This window comes from Triplophysa rosa, linkage group LG23 (genome assembly GCF_024868665.1).
Source record: "Triplophysa rosa linkage group LG23, Trosa_1v2, whole genome shotgun sequence".
Taxonomy (NCBI): domain Eukaryota; kingdom Metazoa; phylum Chordata; class Actinopteri; order Cypriniformes; family Nemacheilidae; genus Triplophysa; species Triplophysa rosa.
In genome coordinates this window covers 14,927,947-14,949,250 of record NC_079912.1, presented here as the reverse complement: position 1 = coordinate 14,949,250, position 21,304 = coordinate 14,927,947, and the positions used below count along the sequence as shown (strand labels likewise).

The 21,304-nt window shown below is 36.6% G+C and overlaps 1 protein-coding gene across 1 annotated transcript; it reads left to right on the top strand.

Moving 5' to 3' along the window:
• Positions 1-17,066: 17,066 nt before the first annotated feature.
• On the top strand, positions 17,067-21,219 carry f3a (coagulation factor IIIa). Its single transcript, XM_057322746.1, has 6 exons — positions 17,067-17,298; positions 17,479-17,587; positions 18,124-18,317; positions 18,405-18,589; positions 20,027-20,195; positions 20,571-21,219. The coding sequence occupies exons 1-6, from the start codon at positions 17,220-17,222 to the stop codon at positions 20,714-20,716; spliced, it is 882 nt and encodes a 293-aa protein (XP_057178729.1). The 5' UTR covers positions 17,067-17,219; the 3' UTR covers positions 20,717-21,219.
• The last annotated feature ends 85 nt before the right edge of the window (positions 21,220-21,304 follow it).

The window sequence follows — 21,304 nt, the reverse complement described above, 5'->3', positions numbered from 1 at the left end:
ATTTTATAGTTAACAAAAGTTAATAAAATTACTGGTGTAATCGTGAATAAGTTTGTTTATTAACAGTTCATTGCAAACGTTTATTGTTTTGATAAATTATTTAATTAAACATATCTACATTTACTAAAATAAAATTAATTATTATTCATCAGATATTTTGAGTTGTTTATTTTGTTATATATTTTATTATTGAATAAACGGAGTTTAAGTGATCTGATATTTTTCAGTCTCGGATATTCAACACTGCGGAATCAAATAATAATTTATTTAACAAAAACATTTATACGAGCTAATAGGCCTACTGCAAAAACCATGATGTCTAACTTAATTTTAGATGCAGTTATGCAGCTGTAGCCTACATGTAAAGGATTTCAGTCTGTCAAAGGAATTTCCTGAAATCATAACAAAACATAAACAATATCCTGCTCTGAATCCTTCCGACGAATTTATTTACTTAAATCTCTCCTAAATAAATGTTGTATGGGAAGTTCTCATGATTCTGTGTTTGTCATCTCAAGGAAATGGTCTGCGGTTGTTTTGACTCTGTAAACTCATGACCAATTTGAGTTCTAGTAAACTGGCAGACTTGAAACTGGGCACCCAATGAGAACCAAACAGCTATTAACAGCAAATAAATCCAGAAGTATGTCTGCATCGATTTGCTGTTAAATTAACAGTCATTAAGTTCCGCTTAATAACTCCGTCTAGATGTTGGTTAAGATTTCAATTCTATCATCAGCGGCTTTATTTATCTAATGTCTTATCGAAACATTCCTAGCAGCATTGCCAGACAAGACCAAAAACGGGTCATTCACAGGCCATGGGATACAAGTTTGTCCATAATAAATCCTTAAATGTGCCACAAGGGGGCAAACGGCAAATGAAAGTCGCCTGTTAAAATTCCTCAACATAAACACAAACACTCGGACCTACAGAGAGGGTAATACTTCTTTGATGTTCCCGATCGCTTCTTTGATGGTCCTCCACCAATCACCAAAGAGTGTGTTTTACAACGTTTAGTGTCCATGTGCTCTAATGATCTGAAATCATAAAAGTACACATCTCACCTTTATATAATATTTATGACTATTCTATATGATGCTTGTGTTTAGGCTCTGACCTTTGTACTAAATTCCAGACATTTGATGTAACATTAACCAGCTTCATCCTAAAAATAAAGTTTGTTCAATCTAATGTAAAGGCTGACCATTTCACACAGACATCATTCGCTTTTCCTCACTGATTTCTGGTGATTTCCTTAATAATCACAGCAGATGTCGTCCAGATCTCCAGATCTCCAGATCTTTAGCAGACATCTTATAGACGTATCTGTGCTTTCTGGGAAGAGTGCTATAGGCCTACTAATAATGATTGTCATTTTTCTTCATTAAATAACCTACTTCAAAAATTCATTATGTATTTAAGGTTTTAAACAAGGTGAATGTATCATTTATTGTTTAAGTTGTCAAGTGAACAAAATTAAATTGTTATTTAGCCTATATCAAAGTCTGTTTACGGAAGTCGTGCCACTCGGCAGTCATGTTTGTCCTATCTAATTGATGGAGGAAGGCAGATATTTTTTAAATTGCTGGCAAAAATCACAATTTCCTAACAATAATTAAACCTGATGAACTGTACCATAATTTTGGTTTGCTAAGCTTAAATTGCGCTAGTCCAGTCAACAAAATAATCTTTGTAAGAAACATGTGTAGGCTAATTTTGTTCAGTATATGCAAAACAATCATTTGACTCCTTTAACTAAAAATGCTATGTTCAAGTTACTTAATTATCTTTGTAGGGAAAACATTTTGCAAGTTGGATTTTTTACAGTGTATTGCAGGTTGATGTCATTCTATCTGCACAAAGCTGCTATTGTAACTGAATCTAACAAAGCAAAGCATCGAAGGGTGTATGCAGAGCAGTGAGCGCAGTGCTAACAGTGACAATCAAAAAGAATAAACAATTTTAGCAGATAGAGGGAGGATTGAGGGGTCTGACCCAGTTCCTTGCGTAATCGTTACAAGACTACATTTGTAAACCATGCAGAGTTTTTATTGTTGTGGAATGCCATGAGTCAATTATTACCTGCAAGAATTTTCAAAACATCCTGGATTATTTGTTTTATCGTTCATGTGACATTTGCTTAGTCTAGTGATCAAGATGTTGCAATAGCACGGTAAAGACACACCTGTGTGCTTTGGAAAGATGGGTCCCATGATAAGGGAGAGGTATCATGTCCAGCCCATCCCTTGTGTTCTTTCATTATTCCATTTGGAAATACAATTCAGTAGTTTCAAGATTAAGAGTTGGTGAACCATTCACAAAGAATGTGGGCATAATGATATGATCAGTGCTTGAAGGAATATTTCAACCAAAATTTTCTGACATTCATTCACTCATGTGACTAGTGATGCATTCGTTAGTAGCACAAAGTGTATTTTATAGCTAAAATTTTAGTATGTTCCGGCTAGGTCTTCAGCAGACACTTTTATCAAAAGCAACGTACAAATGAGAGAACATTTAACATTTTGTCTATATAAACAAAGTAATATATAGATTAAAAATGATTCAACAAAAGTGTGCTTCACAAGGTCAAATGGGTTCAGAAAGACACGAGGATGACAGAATTGTCTTTTTTGGGTGAATAAATCGAATGCATTCACACACCACACAAACTCCCAAACACAAAAACCCCTAAACAATAAAACAAGAATGATATCAATATCTCTCTTCTTCAATATCTCTAAAGGAGCGTGGGAAAAATATCTCTGTATATGAACTCATATCTCATTTTAATGCACTACCATTATCTGAAGTGATTTATAATTGCGTTAACACAGCTCTGTTCACACAATCATACTCCTACACATTCACATACCACCTCAATCTCATAAGCGCTACCGCCCTGAGCAAGCGCTAACTCCTTCTGCTCTCTCAGTACTGTAACATAACAGCGAGAGCGATGATGTCATGCCCTGACAGCAGCTCAGAGCGCAGGGTTGACACATTAGTTATTCTCTCTCCAATGAACTTTCTGGAATGTCCTCACACCCTAATAAAGGGTGTCTCTACACATACCTGTATGCTTCATCTCTTACCTGCACGTATATAAGGACGGTGTTTGAGTGGTTTGATTTTGTTGCGAAACAGACCAAAGCTTAGTTAATTTCCTCAGATGTTCCCTAGGGCTGAAATGGGGGGCTCGGAGCCCCCCTTACAGGAAACAGAGTTTGAGGACCACTAACTGTGAGAAAATGTTAAAGGCTGGACATGAAGGATTTAGTTGTGAGCAGTGGAGACTAGAAAGATGAAAATATGTGAGCTGAAGTGATGGTTGGCCTAACCATTGCACACAATTCACAGATTTCTCAAAAAAAATCTTCAGGAATTCGTAATTTTTGCAAGGTGGTTAATTCGTATGAATTGTACTATCTGTTTAGCTTTCTCATCAGTGACATTAGGTTTAAGGGTGGAGTTGGGGCTTCAGTATTGCTTTGTTTAGTAATTCACATCGTACAAATTCATACAAATTATGACTTATGAATTGACGGGCTTTTGTATACGGTTTCATCGGACGCCTGGCCCGAAGTTAACTTGCGGTCTGTGTTTGTTGATTGCTATTAATATAACTATTAATATTTTATTTTATTTATATTAATATTAATGTATAGCCTATTACTATTTTATTGTACAATAACTATTTAAATAAACAATTTGATGATTTTTATTGCATATTGTTTCATTTAATAAACTATTTGGTTTGTGTAACTTTGTCGCATTTAAGTTTAACCAAGTAACGGCTCTTCTACTGGTCACCCAAAATAATACATACTTTTAACTTGCTAGATAATGTAATTTACTTATTTACTGCAGTAACGTTTGTTTATGTTGTTTCTTTGAAACATCATATCATATGCGCGCAAACCATGTGCGTATCGTATGCATACATGCAAAGCGTAATTTTGCATACGAATAGCACGCTTGTGCTCCTTGACGGCTGACGTCACGCTTACGTCACGGTATTAGCTGGAGGCAAAACAAAGGGAAAACTGGAGGGGGAAAAAAAAGGGAAAACTGGAGGCGGCCAATACAAACCAGCACAGATTTGGCCACATAAGGAGTATAAAATATCATCTTGTTGTGTTGTTTAGTGCCACAACCGACAGAATACAGTCTCCAATTTGAAATTTTAACACCTGCTGCCATTGCCAAACAAAAACACTGATGACAGCTGTAGTTAAACACAGTAAAACAAGCAGACTGAACAGAAACAATCATCAAAAATACTCGCGTTTCACTTCATAACACCTAAGATTAAGTCTTTTGTTGGTGTGGATTATGATTTGGGCATGTGTCTAAAAATATCTCTCGTATGCTCAAATCAGAAAAAGGGGAACAAGGTTATTTTTCACGTAGAGTTAACTCATAGGGCATGCTAGCTAACTTTGTTAGTTATACAACTAGCAGTTAACTATCAGCCAGAAACTAAACATAAAGGAAACTGTTTGTTCTTTCTTTTTCTTTAGTTGTACACAGTGGGAAGGCTCATGTTATATGACAGGTTTGTGTTCAAGTAAATGCATTTGCTAACATTTGCCATTGTTAGTACCCACAGGCATCTATAGATATATATGCTCTCAGTTTCATAAGAAAGTAAAAAATATCCATATTTGACCCAACCATGGGTTGAAACAACCCAATATTCGTCTAGTGTTAGTAGTGTAGCGACAACTTAGAACACATTGTTGACTAAACTACTTAAAGAAAACTAATAAAGTTGAAAATGAGTGGCAGTGAGACTTTAGAGTTTATTTAATTATGTGGTATAGTCAAAAATATTAATACTGTCTGGAAAACTCTGTCAAATGGCACGAAGAAATGAAAATCCAACATGGAGGGATTTGGCTCTTTAAGGCACCTCTGATCCTCATCATAGCTCACCAGCTCAAAGAATTTTCCACTATAGTTCCCTGCTAATCTCGGCTATTAACAAGCAAACAGACACATACTGCTTTCATGACAAAGATGTCTATAAAAACGATGCCTGGTGGCTTAACAATTTCAGACCAATGTGTTTTGTGTTAGTTTATAATGGCCCCGACAGCGTTCTATGTGTATTGTGTATAAGCTTTGCTCTAATAAGGAACTATAAGATCTGTAAAGAACTAGACACACTATTTTTAAAAGGCTTGCAGGAAGCACCACCGCAGCTGTTTGTCACCAATGGAACGCAGCTTCACCCCAGGAGAGCTTCAGAGATGAACTTCTGGACTGAAGGTCATCGCAAGTATTTTTTGTTTTCATAGAAGTGAAGATGGATCCATATGTTTCTCAGCATTCTTGAGTGAATCTCTTGTAAACCACGAACCATGAGTAATGTTTTATCATTTTTAAAAACTGATAGTTTGGATGATTTCTAATTTCTGTAAATTTTGCTTCAAGGTTAAATGTGAGGATTAAAAGAGACTAATAACAGATTCAATGTGTAAAAAAGAGACATGTACTGAAATCTCAGACGGTACAAATAGTTTATTATCAAAAGATATTATTTATTTAGTCTTAATTTGATTTGCAAATAGCACCCGAGACACAGATATACACTATATCAGTAAAAAAAACATGCTGTTTGTGAATAATAAAGTGATTTATTTATATACAGTATATATATTAATTATACATATGTATTTTAAATATCATAAAGTCTTCTAAGTTTTTGCTACAATAACAGTACACAGAAGAATAGATTTATCAGCTGTCATTGTGTTCATCAAAAATGAATTTATCTTTTATAAATTCCTATTTTCCATGATGAAGATGAGGAAACAATACTTTTGTTTAACATATGACATATTAGCCTCAGATAACCATGAGCGTCATTTCCATAAAAACAATCAGAGGAAGTCAGACATTTAATGAAGGAACAATCCCTTAAAGTTGAAACACAGTCCACAACAAAATTTAGGGGCTGTTGTTTTTGGAAAAGTTATCCCTTTTACTTTTCATTTTTACGTCAGGTTTCTCTATACATTTCCCAGATAACAGTAAGCTCTGTGTTCTCATAAATGGGTTGATAAAACTTAATAACATGCCCATGTTTGGACAAATAGCCAAATTAAATGAGCACATATTGAGCATCATCATGTAGCACAGTGAGAGATTATGGAAATGACAGAAGAGGATATTCTCAGGAGTTGTAAAATGTTCAGGCAAGAAGCCACGAGACATGTGGGAAGGCGTCTTCTGCCACTTAGATAGTAAGGACCCAGAAGGACTACTTGTATCCCGTTCCTACATTGCATGCCTGAGGATTTAGAGGTTACTCCATCTGTAAACTGAGAACATGATAAATCCTAAAACTTAACTGTGCTGATATGAGTCAATGACTTGTCAGTATTTATAAATGCCCAATAAAACCACAAGAAATGTTTGCAGTAATGGGGTGGTAACCAAAAGGTTGCAAGTTTGGACCTTTCGAAAGCGATCCTGGATATTTCCAAAGTTGCTTACTGTAAAGCAGTAGATTAAATTTCAGGTTGTTCATTGAAACAAATTGAAAACTGATACACAGTAACAATGCAATACTGTCCAACCTTCTAACATTAAACTTGTGTTAAAGGAATAGGTTACCCAAAAATGAAGATGATCTCATTTTATATTTAATGTAAATTATGAGATCATTTCACATTTTTGAAAGAAGTATTACTTTTAATATAGCATGTTGTACAATATTGTACTGTAAATATACTTATGTCACGAATCGTGTGCGAGAGGAAGATAACCCAAATGCAGGCAACAGTGAAGGGATTAAACAAGACTTTGTTTCTGTTATAATAGAAACAAAAAACCCACGATGGGGTAAAACAACAAAAGAGAGGGATATAATAACACAGACTAAACAGGAACACTAAACTAAATAAACCAAACTAAGACAACACTTGACAAAGATTACACTGACTAGACTTACTGTGGTCACAAAGCTTCCAAGACAAGGGAAAACGTCACGTCTTACAAGAACACATCAAACGAACACAGTACAGATACAATCAAACGAACACAGTACAGATACAATCAAACGAACACAGTACAGATACAATCAAACGAACACAGTACAGATACAATCAAACGAACACAGTACAGATACAATCAAACGAACACAGTACAGATACAATCAAACGAACACAGTACAGATACAATCAAACGAACACAGTACAGATACAATCAAACGAACACAGTACAGATACAATCAAACGAACACAGTACAGATACAATCAAACGAACACAGTACAGATACAATCAAACGAACACAGTACAGATACAATCAAACGAACACAGTACAGATACAATCAAACGAACACAGTACAGATACAATCAAACGAACACAGTACAGATACAATCAAACGAACACAGTACAGATACAATCAAACGAACACAGTACAGATACAATCAAACGAACACAGTACAGATACAATCAAACGAACACAGTACAGATACAATCAAACGAACACAGTACAGATACAATCAAACGAACACAGTACAGATACAATCAAACGAACACAGTACAGATACAATCAAACGAACACAGTACAGATACAATCAAACGAACACAGTACAGATACAATCAAACGAACACAGTACAGATACAATCAAACGAACACAGTACAGATACAATCAAACGAACACAGTACAGATACAATCAAACGAACACAGTACAGATACAATCAAACGAACACAGTACAGATACAATCAAACAAACACAGTACAGATACAATAACAGAGCACAGGACAATGAAACATGAGGACTATATAAAGGGGAGGAAATCAAGAGGGAACAGGTATGAGACATGAACTAATCAACAAGCAATAACGAGGGATACAAAACGGCGGGAACACAGACAAAGACCGGAGAGAGTATTGAAGACTGAAAGGGTCAAAAAGACTCTCTCCACACATAACAAGGGATCCTGCCGTGATTCTGTCCCATAACCAAGACAGACATGACATGATGAGGTAGAATCACGACAGAACCCCCGCCTTAAGGAGCGATATCCTGACGCTCCTCAAGGTGACAAACGGGACAAGACAGACTGTGACAAAGACAAAAACCAACAACACATGGTGAACAAGATCAGGGGCAGACAAAAGTGTATAATCATGGGGTCGGGGTGACATAGCAAAAAAAACAAATAAGGGAGGGGGGGAGGGGGAACAACAAAGTCCACAGGAAAAACAGTTTCAGTCCCTGGGGCCGCTGGAAAGCACGGAGTCCTGGGGAACTTGGTGGCGGCCAACTTGGCTGTCGGCCGGACCCGGCTAGGGGCTGGGTGGACTGCCGGCTGAGACTCCGGCTGCTGCACCGGCTGGACAGCTGGCTGGACACCCGGACTGGACTCCGGCTGCTGCACCGGCTGGACAGCCGGCTGAACACCCTGACTGGACTCCGGCTGGATCACCGGCGTGGACGCTCCTCCTCGACGCTTCTCCCTCCTTCTCCGCACCACTGGGTCCGTAGCCAACTTAGGCGGAACCATGGGGACCTGAGGGAGTTCTGCGTCGGTGGAGACCGCAGACGTCATCCCCGGGTCACACCTCACCCACTCGCCACAGGCTCCGCCAGGAGAACCGGGGACCGTGGAGCTTAAGCCGAAGGGTACTGAGTCCCCTCGGGCAGCGGCAGCCAGGACGAGGCCCTCCGGAGCGGTCGACCGTGGGGTGAGGGCTCCGAGTGGAACCTCACTCTCGGGACCGTCCCGGTTGGCCACGAACCTGACCATGTCCGCGAACCCAAGGGGAGCCAGCAGCCTCTTCTCCGACGGGGCTAGGCTCTGAGTGAGGCAGCAGTTGAAGATCGCCTTCAACTCCGCCTCGCCAAACTCAGACGACCTCGCCACCGTCTAGAATGCCCCGGCGAACTCTCGGTTCCCGTAACTCCCCTGACGGAACCCCAGCAGCAAGTGGGCTTGGGCGGCCCGCGAGGACGACGCCGTGCCGTCCTTTGGAGCTGCCTGCTGGGTTCTGGCTGGCTCTGTCATTCTGTCACGAATCGTGTGCGAGAGGAAGAGAACCCAATTGCAGGCAAGCAGTGAAGGGGTTAAACACAAGACTTTATTATAACAGAAACAGAAACAAAAAACCCACGAGGGGGTAAAACAACAAAAGAGAGGGATATAATAACACAGACTAAACAGGAACACTAAACTAAATAAACCAAACTAAGACAACACTTGACAAAGATTACACTGACTAGACTTACTGTGGTCACAAAGCTTCCAAGACAAGGGAAAACGTCACGTCTTACAAGAACACATCAAACGAACACAGTACAGATACAATCAAACGAACACAGTACAGATACAATCAAACGAACACAGTACAGATACAATCAAACGAACACAGTACAGATACAATCAAACGAACACAGTACAGATACAATCAAACGAACACAGTACAGATACAATCAAACGAACACAGTACAGATACAATCAAACTAACACAGTACAGATACAATAACAGAGCACAGGACAATGAAACATGAGGACTATATAAAGGGGAGGAAATCAAGAGGGAACAGGTGTGAGACATGAACTAATCAACAAGCAATAACGAGGGATACAAAAGGGCGGGAACACAGACAAAGACCGGAGAGAGTATTGAAGATTGAAAGGGTCAAAAAGACTCTCTCCACACATAACAAGGGATCCTGCCGTGATTCTGTCCCATAACCAAGACAGACATGACATGATGAGGTAGAATCACGACACTCATACATTACACATAAACATTGTATATATAATTAAATGTATGTAAAATAAAAAGGCATAAAATAAAAATGTAACACTGTGTCTACACTGGACGCAACCGGCGCGATGTGACACGAAAAACAGCTATTAATGGGTTTGTCTTGTTGCATCGCACCGCATCCAGTGTGGAAAAAATGTTAAATTAATTCTAATGCATTCCATTGTTTTTTTGTCGTGTTGTGTCGTGTCACGTCCGGTGTAGACACAGTGTAAAGTAAAAAGTGTAAACGTCTCTACACTGTAAAAAGTTAAGACGTGACTTTGGGTGAGGGTGTGGTGGCTTAAATTCAGTGTTTTTTAGCGGAAAGCAGTTGAGTTATCACCGGTGAGTAAACCTCAGTGTGATCAGGTGTAGAGATAATTCTGCTCGTGATCAAATGTACAAATCCACACAAGACAATGTGGGTTGTACATTCGACTAGTCAGTCAGAAAACAAGCTTTAGATTTGACTAAATGCTTGTCTGGTCTGGTTTTGAATAGTGGTCTGAATCAGATTAACCTATTGAACATAGGCCTATACCTGCATGTTTTCAGACATCCGCAGTAAGTAAACTGTGAATTCCCGGACAAGAATATCCTGCGTGTTACAACGTGTTCAGAAGGAACAGATTGTGAAAATAATCCTCTTCTGATCTGTAGTCATTATAGAAGAATTAAATTTGTATTTGCTTTGGACATCACATGCTGTTCATAGTTTGATACGCTTAATGTTACGTTGTATCTGCTCTCAGATGATGAGGGTGTGAATTTGCTTTCAGTGTAAATATTTCATGACTCATATATACAAATATTACAAACGGACGTGTTTGTAAAAATGAATGTCTTGACTCTTTAATATTTGAACTCTTTCTTCAATGATACATTGTGGTAATTTGTGTGTGGGTTTAAAAACTTTCAGAGTAAAATCACATAGTCGTTTGATATGAGACATGGGCTTGCATTACATACATGTTATTTGTGTGGTTTAGCTGAACTGACTCATATGCAAGGAAAATGCCTTATTGACATACTCATATCTTTTAACACCACTGCATATTAGGTTTATGAATTAAAAACAGAACATATAGATTTATCACTTCAGTTTTTTCCTCATTTCGACAAAATTGTTTCATTGGTTGAACTTCAGTCACATGATTAAGGAAATGTGTACACACTGGTGAGCGCCTAAACAGTTTCACTAGCATGTGTCTGTGTTGTTTTGCTGATTGAAAGTGTAATGTGGAACATGGCCAGGACAATTTTTTGATCCAAGAATCTTTAGCAGATATAGCCTTATCTTTCAATGCTGATGTAATTTCTCTTGCAGTCCCCAGAGTAAAATCTTTTTCTGGTGGTATGCAACAGAAAGCGGTCGGTACAGATGTTATTTTCCAATACGACCTAGACTGTCCAATAAAAATATAGTGAAGGGGTGCATGTTTGTTTCTAATCCACCACTTACAAAGTGAAACTCGAAGAGTGTGGGAAATAGCTATGTGTTGTGTCTGGACCTTACTGAAAAAGCTTAGACGGATTTCTTATTTCTGAAGAATATATAAAGGATGTTTGTCCTTTTGCATGTTGTAGTATTCACTATAGGGTTTTCTGGTTGGTTGCTAAATTGGATGGTTACTTATAAATAAAAAGAGCCATTTTCAGGCCCCTAGCCTTTAATGTAAGTCGATTAAATTTTCTGCACCTGTTTCAAACAGGAAAATGTATAATTTAAAATAACATTATGTCTATAAGATTATGTAATATGCAATTTCAAATATGAGTTAAACAGTGATATTAAAGAAGTAAATGCCACTAACAAACAATTGTCATTTTATAAGAATTAAACATTATTATTAACAAACCAAAAACAAATAAAGACATTTTTGATGCAAACATTGTAAACATTTTTGACCAGCAACCAAAATATTTATGCTTCATCTGGTCAAATTTAAATGCTTGAGTCTTGAAAAAAGTACAAATATTTTTTTATTCAATAATAAATCCACCACATCAGGTTAAACCTAACTCATTCTGTGGGGTTTTTGCAAGTCTTTGTACAGTAAGATTTGTAATAATACCATGTTTTTGTACAATAAATGTGTTTTGTATAATAACGTAATATATAATGCTTATGTGTATGTATTTGATTTTCTTTACTTCTCTCATATTACTTATAGGCCCGGTTTCATAGACAATGCTTAGCCTAAGCCAGGACTATGCCTTAGTTAATTTAGGCTATTTAAGTTGCTTTTATTAAAATGCCTTATAAGAAACCATCGCTGATGTGCATCTTGAAACAAAACAATGGCACTGACATATTTTAAGATATGTCCGGGCAAGTTATTTTCAGTTAAGACAGCTCAAAATTAATTTTAGTCTGGGACTAGTCTTAAACCTTGTCTGTGAAACCAGGGCTTAGAGTCATATCTTCTTTATTTATTCTGGGTATGTGTTTATTTTTAACATGTTTTTTGTGTGTTTTACTTATACAGCTGCTTTGAATCAATTCAAAATGCAGAAAAATAAACTTGACTTGACTTGACTGGGGTTAAGTGGAATAGATCCTTAAAGTAACAAGTGCATCTTGACACATTTTACAGATTGGGATGGATGGACTTCCCCTGTAAAAATCCCCGTTACCTGTTTTCTTCTCAGGTTATAGCATAGGACATGACATTTAAGCCACTCATATCCTAGAGTAAGAACAGGGCACAGATTCAAATTCAACAAAATATCTCTCTTACTAACATTGCTTTTGTTCCGATTAAAAACGCATGCCAGTAAGATCGTGCCAGCTTGCCAAGAATGATAATGAGTGAGAAATTCTTGCTTTTGTGATGAGATATGTTCAGTTGCGTGCCTTTGCAACCGGGAATTTAAGTCTGATAAGTATCGGCCACTATTTTCAAACCTGTATGACTTTCTTCTGCAGAACACAAGAGAAGATATTTCGAAGAATGTCACCCATTCACTTGCATTGGTTTTGTGTCCATACAGTAGAAGTGAATGGGTGGCGGCACTGTTCGGTTACCAACTTTCTTCAGAATATCTTCTTTTGTGTTCCGCAGATACAGCTTTGAAATGACAAGAGGGTGAGTAAATGACAGAATTTTCATTTTTGGGTGAATCATCAATTTAACATGCAATTGAATATGTTTAAATGTGAGTTTGTGTTTATTTGTGTAAAACCAAGCTCTTTTGAATAGATAATGAGACACTTGTTCTCAGTTTGAGACAATATGGAGCTTTTCATCTGAAACATGTGAGATATTTGTTGTTCTCTAATTGTCATGAATTAGCTCTCTGAATGCATGTGTCTCCTACTCCTACTGTGCTCCACATGAAGCTGAACATTGTTTTTCTGTGTCCACTGAAGTGCACAGAATCATACGATATTGTGAGATCTGTATTCTCCTGTATCTTCATTTAGTTGGAACACCTTTATCTGCCAGAAAGAATGTAAACCGACTGTTCACTTTTTATCTGAGATCTATCCTCACCCTGCAGATAAGATGCACAGCTGTTGTTTGACTCGGAGCTTTGAAAGAAGTGAACTGATGTGAGGACTGGTTCCAATAATTGTGGACAAAAATGCGCTCTTGTTTTCTGTCACCGGCCCTGTAGTGAACTAAAGCGGCATGAAGTGTTTGATGGATGAGACCCAGATTTAAACAGGAAGTTGTTTCCCTGCTTTAATGATACGAACAGGACATGCATGCCGTGTGAAACTTTAAGTGTAACCCGCTGTGGAATGTCCTTGTAGTCTTCTTTCTATATGTTGTTGGAATGTGTTTGCGTTTGTACTGGTCTGTCGTAGTTTTTAGGTTATCAGGTGTTTGTTTTCTCTTCGCTTTTTACTGTAAATGACTATCCAAGGCTGATAATAAAGTTTCAGGTAGCCGGTATTTCTTAGTCAGAAGTCTGAGTCAACATGATTTAGACTCTTTATTACCTTCATCTGCGGCTATTAAGTGTGACCGAAGGGTGAAACAGAAAGGTCAAGCTCACGGCTGGGCTTGGGTTGGGCTGTTTGCTTTTACTGTGTCAAGAAAACACAAAACGGATTTCTTGAGTGGAACACAAAAGTCCCTGATGAGCCACAGAATTATCATCCACTGAAACAACATGAGGATAAAAGTGTATAAATAATGATTCAGCAGTTGATTGTGACATTTATTATATGGATTTGTGGCTGTTGTTGTCACTTTGAATTATAAATGTTGCAGATTGACCGATTAATGTGATATTCGTTTGAAAAATAATAACTTGTCTTTATGCTTTTCTGCATATTCTTTCTTAATTATTTATTTTAGTAATGTATACAGTACGTGGTGCTTGAGTGTGGCTATATATATATATATATATATATATATATATATACAGTATATCCTCATTGGATGCTGAGCCCCCCTGATATTGAAAACCTAGAATCGCCCCTGATCATACCTATAAAAAGCACATATTTACTCTTATGAAACAAAAATATAAAGCAATATAATGGTAAATATAATGCAATTTTATATATTAAATAATACATTTCAATATATTGAAAGAGTATATTTTTCAGTATGTAAAAATCACATTCCCTGACGTATAATTTCAATATATTGTATATATTTATATATATATATATATATATATGAAATGATTTAATTATAAGAGTTGATATATAGGAAAATATGTTTTCTTTATGTTAGGGTATATTTTATCATAATTATAATTCATCACTTTTTTAGTTGAATTAAATGAATTAAAAGTAGTAATATCTGTCATCTGGCCCGAAATATGTTTATTTGTGCAGTCTCATTTTACCATTTAATATATTAGTGATGATGTTTTCAAATTGTGGAGCAATGCATTCAATACAGAGGCATTTTTTATATAAACAAGGATCGTGTCTTCAACTGAATTTATGACTTAATAAGTATAGCTCATCAAAAATATTTATGTATTGTATTTATTGTATTTATGTATTTATGTTTGGAGAATGTTCATACAGGAACTTTCAATACAGAAACACTTTGGGTAACCATGAATTTACTAAAAACCTCTTTAAGGGTCTTTCCATCCCGTTTCGTTTATAATACATCATTTAAAATATGTCCTTTGGTGTAAAACAGAAAACAATAACTGCACGCAAGTCATGAGCAAAAATTAATTCTTAAATTGTGTGAATTATCCCTTTAAGACCATCTGACCTTTGAATCTAATAACTTCATAATCCTTTTCCACTCATTTAGTAGTATATTAGAGGAAACACTTGAGAATCCCAGCAGAAAGTTAATATGTCACTTCCTGTCTGTAAGTCCAACAGAAGCATTCCTGTGTATGTATCTTGATTTATGCTTTCCTGCACCTACATATTTCTTTCAAGTGTTTACAAAGGGTTGATTGCTGTGTGTTCTGGGTTTTACTGACTTCAAACATGCAGGTTCAACACAACACTTTTACTCTGACCATTGTTTCACATGTCACATCCTCTCATAGATCTCTGCAGAAGCACTCAGGATGATCTGGCTGATGAAAGCGGTCATGAGGATGGTGAGGAGCCACAGCCGTGGATCTGATCTATTTTAGGACCAGAGTGGGCTATGATTTCATTTACACCAGAAATGGGCTCACAATGAACTCACAGTGCTCCAGCCCGAGGAACGCAGGTTTTAATCATGCATATCTGAGGCTAGAGAGTGTTAAAGAATTTGACCTGTCGGGGATCTTCTCCACAGGACCACAAAAGCAAGATGACTCATGATTAGTGTGTGTGTCTCTGTGTATTTTGAGTCCAGTTTCCCATTAAAATAATCTAATATACAAATACATTAGAGGCTGTTTTAATTTATCATTCTCAGAACAAATCCTAAATACTCAACTTGTTATTGAATAATATCTAAATTCATGAAGCTTATTAAGAAAGCAACAAATTAATAATCGATCAATCAATGAAATGTATTATAAAATATAAAAAGTAAAGGAAATACAAAATATTCAGACATTCGAAAGGAGGGGTGCTTTGGGCCACGATGCAGCACCCTAGTAAACAGCTCAGTAATATCTTGGAAAGCCCCACAGTATTTATTGTCATGCGTCATTAACATTTTCTGTTTCAAATCCTTATAAATTCATGTTATTTTTAATTTTGGACATCAAATGTGCCTCTTCGCTCCCATGAGATTACAAACCGAGCATCACAGACTGCCTAAAAAAGTTCTCAAATAGTTCAGCATGATGAGAAATACGGGAAACATCCATTTTCCAGTCTGATGCTTTTCTGTTCGAGTTTCACTGGAGCCTTGTAAATGCTTTAGCATGCAAAGCCAGAAGCGAGAGAGAGGTACAAGCTGCTCATTAGCATAAATATCTGAATGGGCAAAAGAGCCCTGCTGGCATCCCAGGACCTCAGAGGTGCCCAGAATACAAAACAGAAGAATGTCATGAGTATTTTTTGTTGTTATGGTGGTCATCAGAGGGGCTTATGCCCAATATGAGTTGAAAGGCTTTGTGTGTGACAGAATGCATGATGCACAAGTGCTTTGTTTGTGTGTCAATTCATTAAATAATACGTCACATTAAATCATAATATTGTTTGAGATAACAATTACTGATGTTGCTGCCAACATTAAATCAAATGTGATGCACTGATCAAGTCATGAAATGACCTGAACAAATAATTGCCGTTTTTACTCAACTTGTCCATTGAAAGGTGATATAAGGTCTGTTCTCATATCATATTGTGATATCAAGAATAACATAAGTGGACACATCAGCAATTTATGAAACGTCATTTTATGCTGGAAATGATTCAATGGAGATGTAAAGTATAGATGAAATCATATTTAAGCATCTGCTAATATTAGGCAGTAGGCTACCTGTAACAATGAGCTTACATTACATGTTAGTGTAAGTTAATACAAACACACATCACTGTTAATTCGTTTTAGTTAATTATGCAATAGCTAATGTTAACAAATGTTTTATATCAAATATCATGTATTAGTATGTTGAACATGTACTACTGAAAAAAATGTTTTATTTATAAACAATAATGTTGTTCACAGTTATTCAAAGTTATGTATTTATGTTATTAGTTTAATTAATGTAAATAACTAACGTTAACAGATGGGACTTGTAAAGTGTCACCTTAAAAAAAACATAATACATGATCATAAAACTAGTCAGTCACTTTCTTTTCACGTAATCAGCCAACTGTGTCAACAGTCTACACAGGGGAAATCCATAAATGGTTATATTTGTAGCAGAGGGCGGGACTAAATTACCATATTCTGGTGGTCTCGGTAGTCACAGCTAGAGTGTGTGCCGTATTTGCACTCGTATCCTCGCTCAAGAGGACCAAATAAATCGCCGTGGGACTGAATTTCAATTCATCCTATTGTTTTATGTTCTACCTGGGTTAAGGAGCTTCACTCCTTCGTTTTCATCGGGACAATATGGAAAGTGACAGAGAAACGAGATTTCAAATGCTCGTGTTCGTCTTTGGCGTGTTCTTCATGAGTGTTTGTGCCTCAGGTGAGTCTCTTACCTGCGCCATTAGGAAATGCTTCTTAGAACTTCGTTTACCATTATTATGTTAAAACAATTCCTATCTATTTGAGGCGTTTTTGCATGATGTTTTGTATTTTAAATATTGTGGGGGTTTTCACATTTGTAAATGACTTTATTGGTGCATATGTTGATGTTTTTGTATAGACACCTTTCCGAAAGCACAGAATGTCACCTGGTCCTCCATCAATTTTAAGACCATGTTAACCTGGAGCCCAAAGCCAAAGGATTATTCATACACTGTTGAATTTTATGAGTAAGTTGTCGATCTTTGTTATTGTTATTAAATATAAAACGATTTTTTTTAATTAATATTTAGTTTAACCCTATCAAATGGCTATTGAACTTTCTAACACACGTGTTTGTATTAGCAAATGCAGACCTCCAGGGTTAACACAGACTAATAAAAGTAATAGTATAGTCTATAGTGTATACTAGTAGCTTACGTGCCAGAGGTCACGGGTTTGAACCACAGGGATCACAAATACCCATAAAATATATTACAGCTTGAATGCACTGTACCTTCCTTTGGATAAGTGCATAATTGTAAATGTAAGTTTAGATGCTTTACATTCATGTGTAAACGGTGAGATTGCAATCTTTGTGATCAACGTTTGGTCACAATCAATGCTAAAAGATCTGCTCTCACGTCTTGTAGATTTGCCAGCTCTTACACAAATCCACACCCATGACCTGTTCGAGCAGGCACCAACCCACCTTAGATTTCATGTAATTTACTGTTATCACGCAATGTTTCCTGAATGTCTAATTCTCCTTTTGAAATCCCCACAGAATCGGTCAGAGCAGAGAACGGACCCCTCATTGTATCAGGTCCACTGAAACCGATTGTGATCTGACTACCGAGTTAAAAGACCTGAGGGCTTCTTACAAAGCAGACATCCTCTCTGAACACATGCGTGGGGTCACCTCTGACCTGATCGAGCACCCTTATACCACTTCAGAGAGATTCTCCCCATACTCTGACAGTCAGTATCCGGCATCTTTTTTAATTGAGCCTTGGCGAATGGCATGAATATTTTCAGGGTTTATAAAGGATCTATTTAATCTCTCAGCTGTCATCGGGAGACCAGAATTTAAACTGGAGGTGGACAGTGACAAAAGGAAAATCACGCTACACGTGACGGACGTGCCCACTGCTCTCTATAATGAAAGGAAGGAGAGACTCAGTATCCGTGATGTTTTCAAGGATGAGCTGCAATATAAAGTCATCTACAGGAAAGCTAAAAGCACAGGGAAGGTAAGTTTCGTCTCCTTCTTGCTTTTTATATGCAGTAAATGTTTATTCGGTCATTTACACTCTGATTCGCTTTATCGCACTAAATGATAATATCAACACAAGTAGAGTTTAAACATTTTAGCACTTTTTGTTCTTATTTACTCAGTTCACTTTTTCAAGATTTCAGATTCAATTTATGTTTTGCAACCCAGTCTTTTATTCTTGATGTGAAAACTGTGATGGTTGTAAAACATATATAACTTTACAACATGATGGAGGGGACTCTTACAAAACTTTACTATAGTAACCCTACTTTTTGCCAAAATACCATAGTAACTACAGGTACGATTACTGGTTATTGAGGTAATTATGACATGTACATGTGATCATAAAAGAAAAAGTACTGTATACGCAAAGTTGCTGTAACTAATTAGTTTGTACTTTACACAGCTAAAGTACATACAATGTTCAAATTAGGTTAAAATGTAACTTGATTTGAATTCATCTTCAACGTTTTATTTTGTTAATTGAATCATTTGCGAATGTTACAAATGAGTGTTTATAGTACAAATATCCAGTGTAGTGACCTTATTAAGTAAATTATATTAAGTCAATAATGAATACTTGTCCATAAAACAGTATAATGAATAATATCTATTTTTCTTAATTTGCAATGTCACTTAAAGGGATAGTTCACCCAAATATTACATTTCTGTCATGAATTACTCAACCTCAAGTTGTTCCAAACATGTATACATTTCTTTGTTTGATTGAACACAAAGAAAGATATTTGTAAGAATGTTAGCGACAGAGATTTCTGGGGCACCATTGACTACCATAGTATAACAAATGAAAATGGTAGGAATTCAAAAATGTTTGTTTTCCTAAATATACAATAATTTTGTTTACTATGGACGGTAGTCAATGGTACCCCAGCAATCTCATTTGCTAACATTCATCCAAATATCTTTCTTTATGTTCAACCAAACGAATACATTTTACATTAAATGATGACATAATTTACCTTTTTGGATGAACTGTCCCAATAAAACAGTTTACGGATGTTGACATTCCTTGTCAATTACAATTACTGTATTTTACTGTGAGGAAATATGTGTTAACCATGTATTACCTACATCTCTAATCAATAAAATTAAAGAAATTAACATAAATTCTTAAAGCTTCTCTTTGAAGTAGTTCCCATATTCACTTATAAATGTATAGTAACTGTAGTCATTTTGGTATTTGAGCAAAAGCTATTGAGCTAGAATGCAGAATATAAGTATGTGAGACACTGAAAATGATTTTCAAATCTATAACGTGAATGCATACATTTACATTTAGTCATTTAGCAGACGCTTTTATCCAAAGCGACTTACAGAGAGTTCAGGGAGCAATAAGCGATATTGCATAAATGTAAAACTAAAATACTCAATCTGTTGTGCTTTGCTTCCTCAGAAAGAGAAGATCAGTAAAAGCAGCACCATCGAGCTGACGGATTTAGACAGAGATGTGAGTTACTGTTTTAACGTCCAGGCCTACCTCGCCTTCAGGAGTACAGACAAACAACTGGGGGAGATGAGTCACATCCAGTGCTCTCCGGAAGAAAACACCTCAATCTTTGATGGTAATGCTTCTACCGCTTATATTAGGATTCTGTGTTCGACTTAATGCGTCAGGGGCTTTTAGAGGACAGCAAGCTTGTCAGATAAAAAGTGATTTTCTTTCCCAAAATAGACTTACTCCCCTGACATGGATTGTGGATGGTGTACATCCTTTTTAAGAAGTGTCAGCTATTATTGCATCGTATCAGAAGATAATATTATGGACTGTGTGAAATCTAATTCTGATTCAGAGCACTGAGAGATAGGAAACCATAGCTGATAAGAAATAAGTGGGCAGCACTTGTGAATGAATCATTCTTAGTGTCTATGGACACTTCAGACCGCAAAACAGCAAAAATCTCTGTGACACTAACAATGCTGATTCCATGTGTTTGCAGAGTATGGGGCGGGTGTCATCGCGGGGGCGATTCTGATCATCATTTTGGCATTATCGGCAATCATCATTACCATCGTGATGTGCCACAGACGAAGGAAGAGAGTCAAGAACCCTGGAAAAGAGGGACATCCATTGAATCATGTGTGAGGAGTGCGGATTGTCTGCTTTAGTACGTCTCTCTTATAAAGGGAAGACGATGTCTCAATTCAACATTCCTTTGTAAAACACTGGAATCCAAATCGTGTTTCTATGAAACCTCAAGATGTAGATATGTTAGACGTATAATTTAGCAAGACCTTCATATTGTCAGGTGGTGGGTTCTTTAGTGTGTACTGTATACATGTTTTTTAAACACTACCTAATTCTTTTTTACTTTGTGATGCTAACAGCTATAGCAGAAATACTGTATGATTTGTATTTGTACATTTGGGAGAATTAAAATCAGAGCTTATTTTATAGAGAATACTAATTTATTTTTTAAGCTGTTTAAGTAGTAAACTGTGTATTTGTTTGTAGTTTTTCAGTAAAAGTTTTAGGCCATTCTATCTGTATATGGCTAACCTATCACACACTATTTTGATACAAAACGCTATATTATGTGAAAATGGTACTGATCTGGGATTTTGTATTAAAATAAATAATTAGAAGTTTCACGTTGTATTTATTCAGAGGACATGACTTCATGTTATATAACCTGCAAGTTCATTTAATGGACATGAACACAATTTCTGAAAC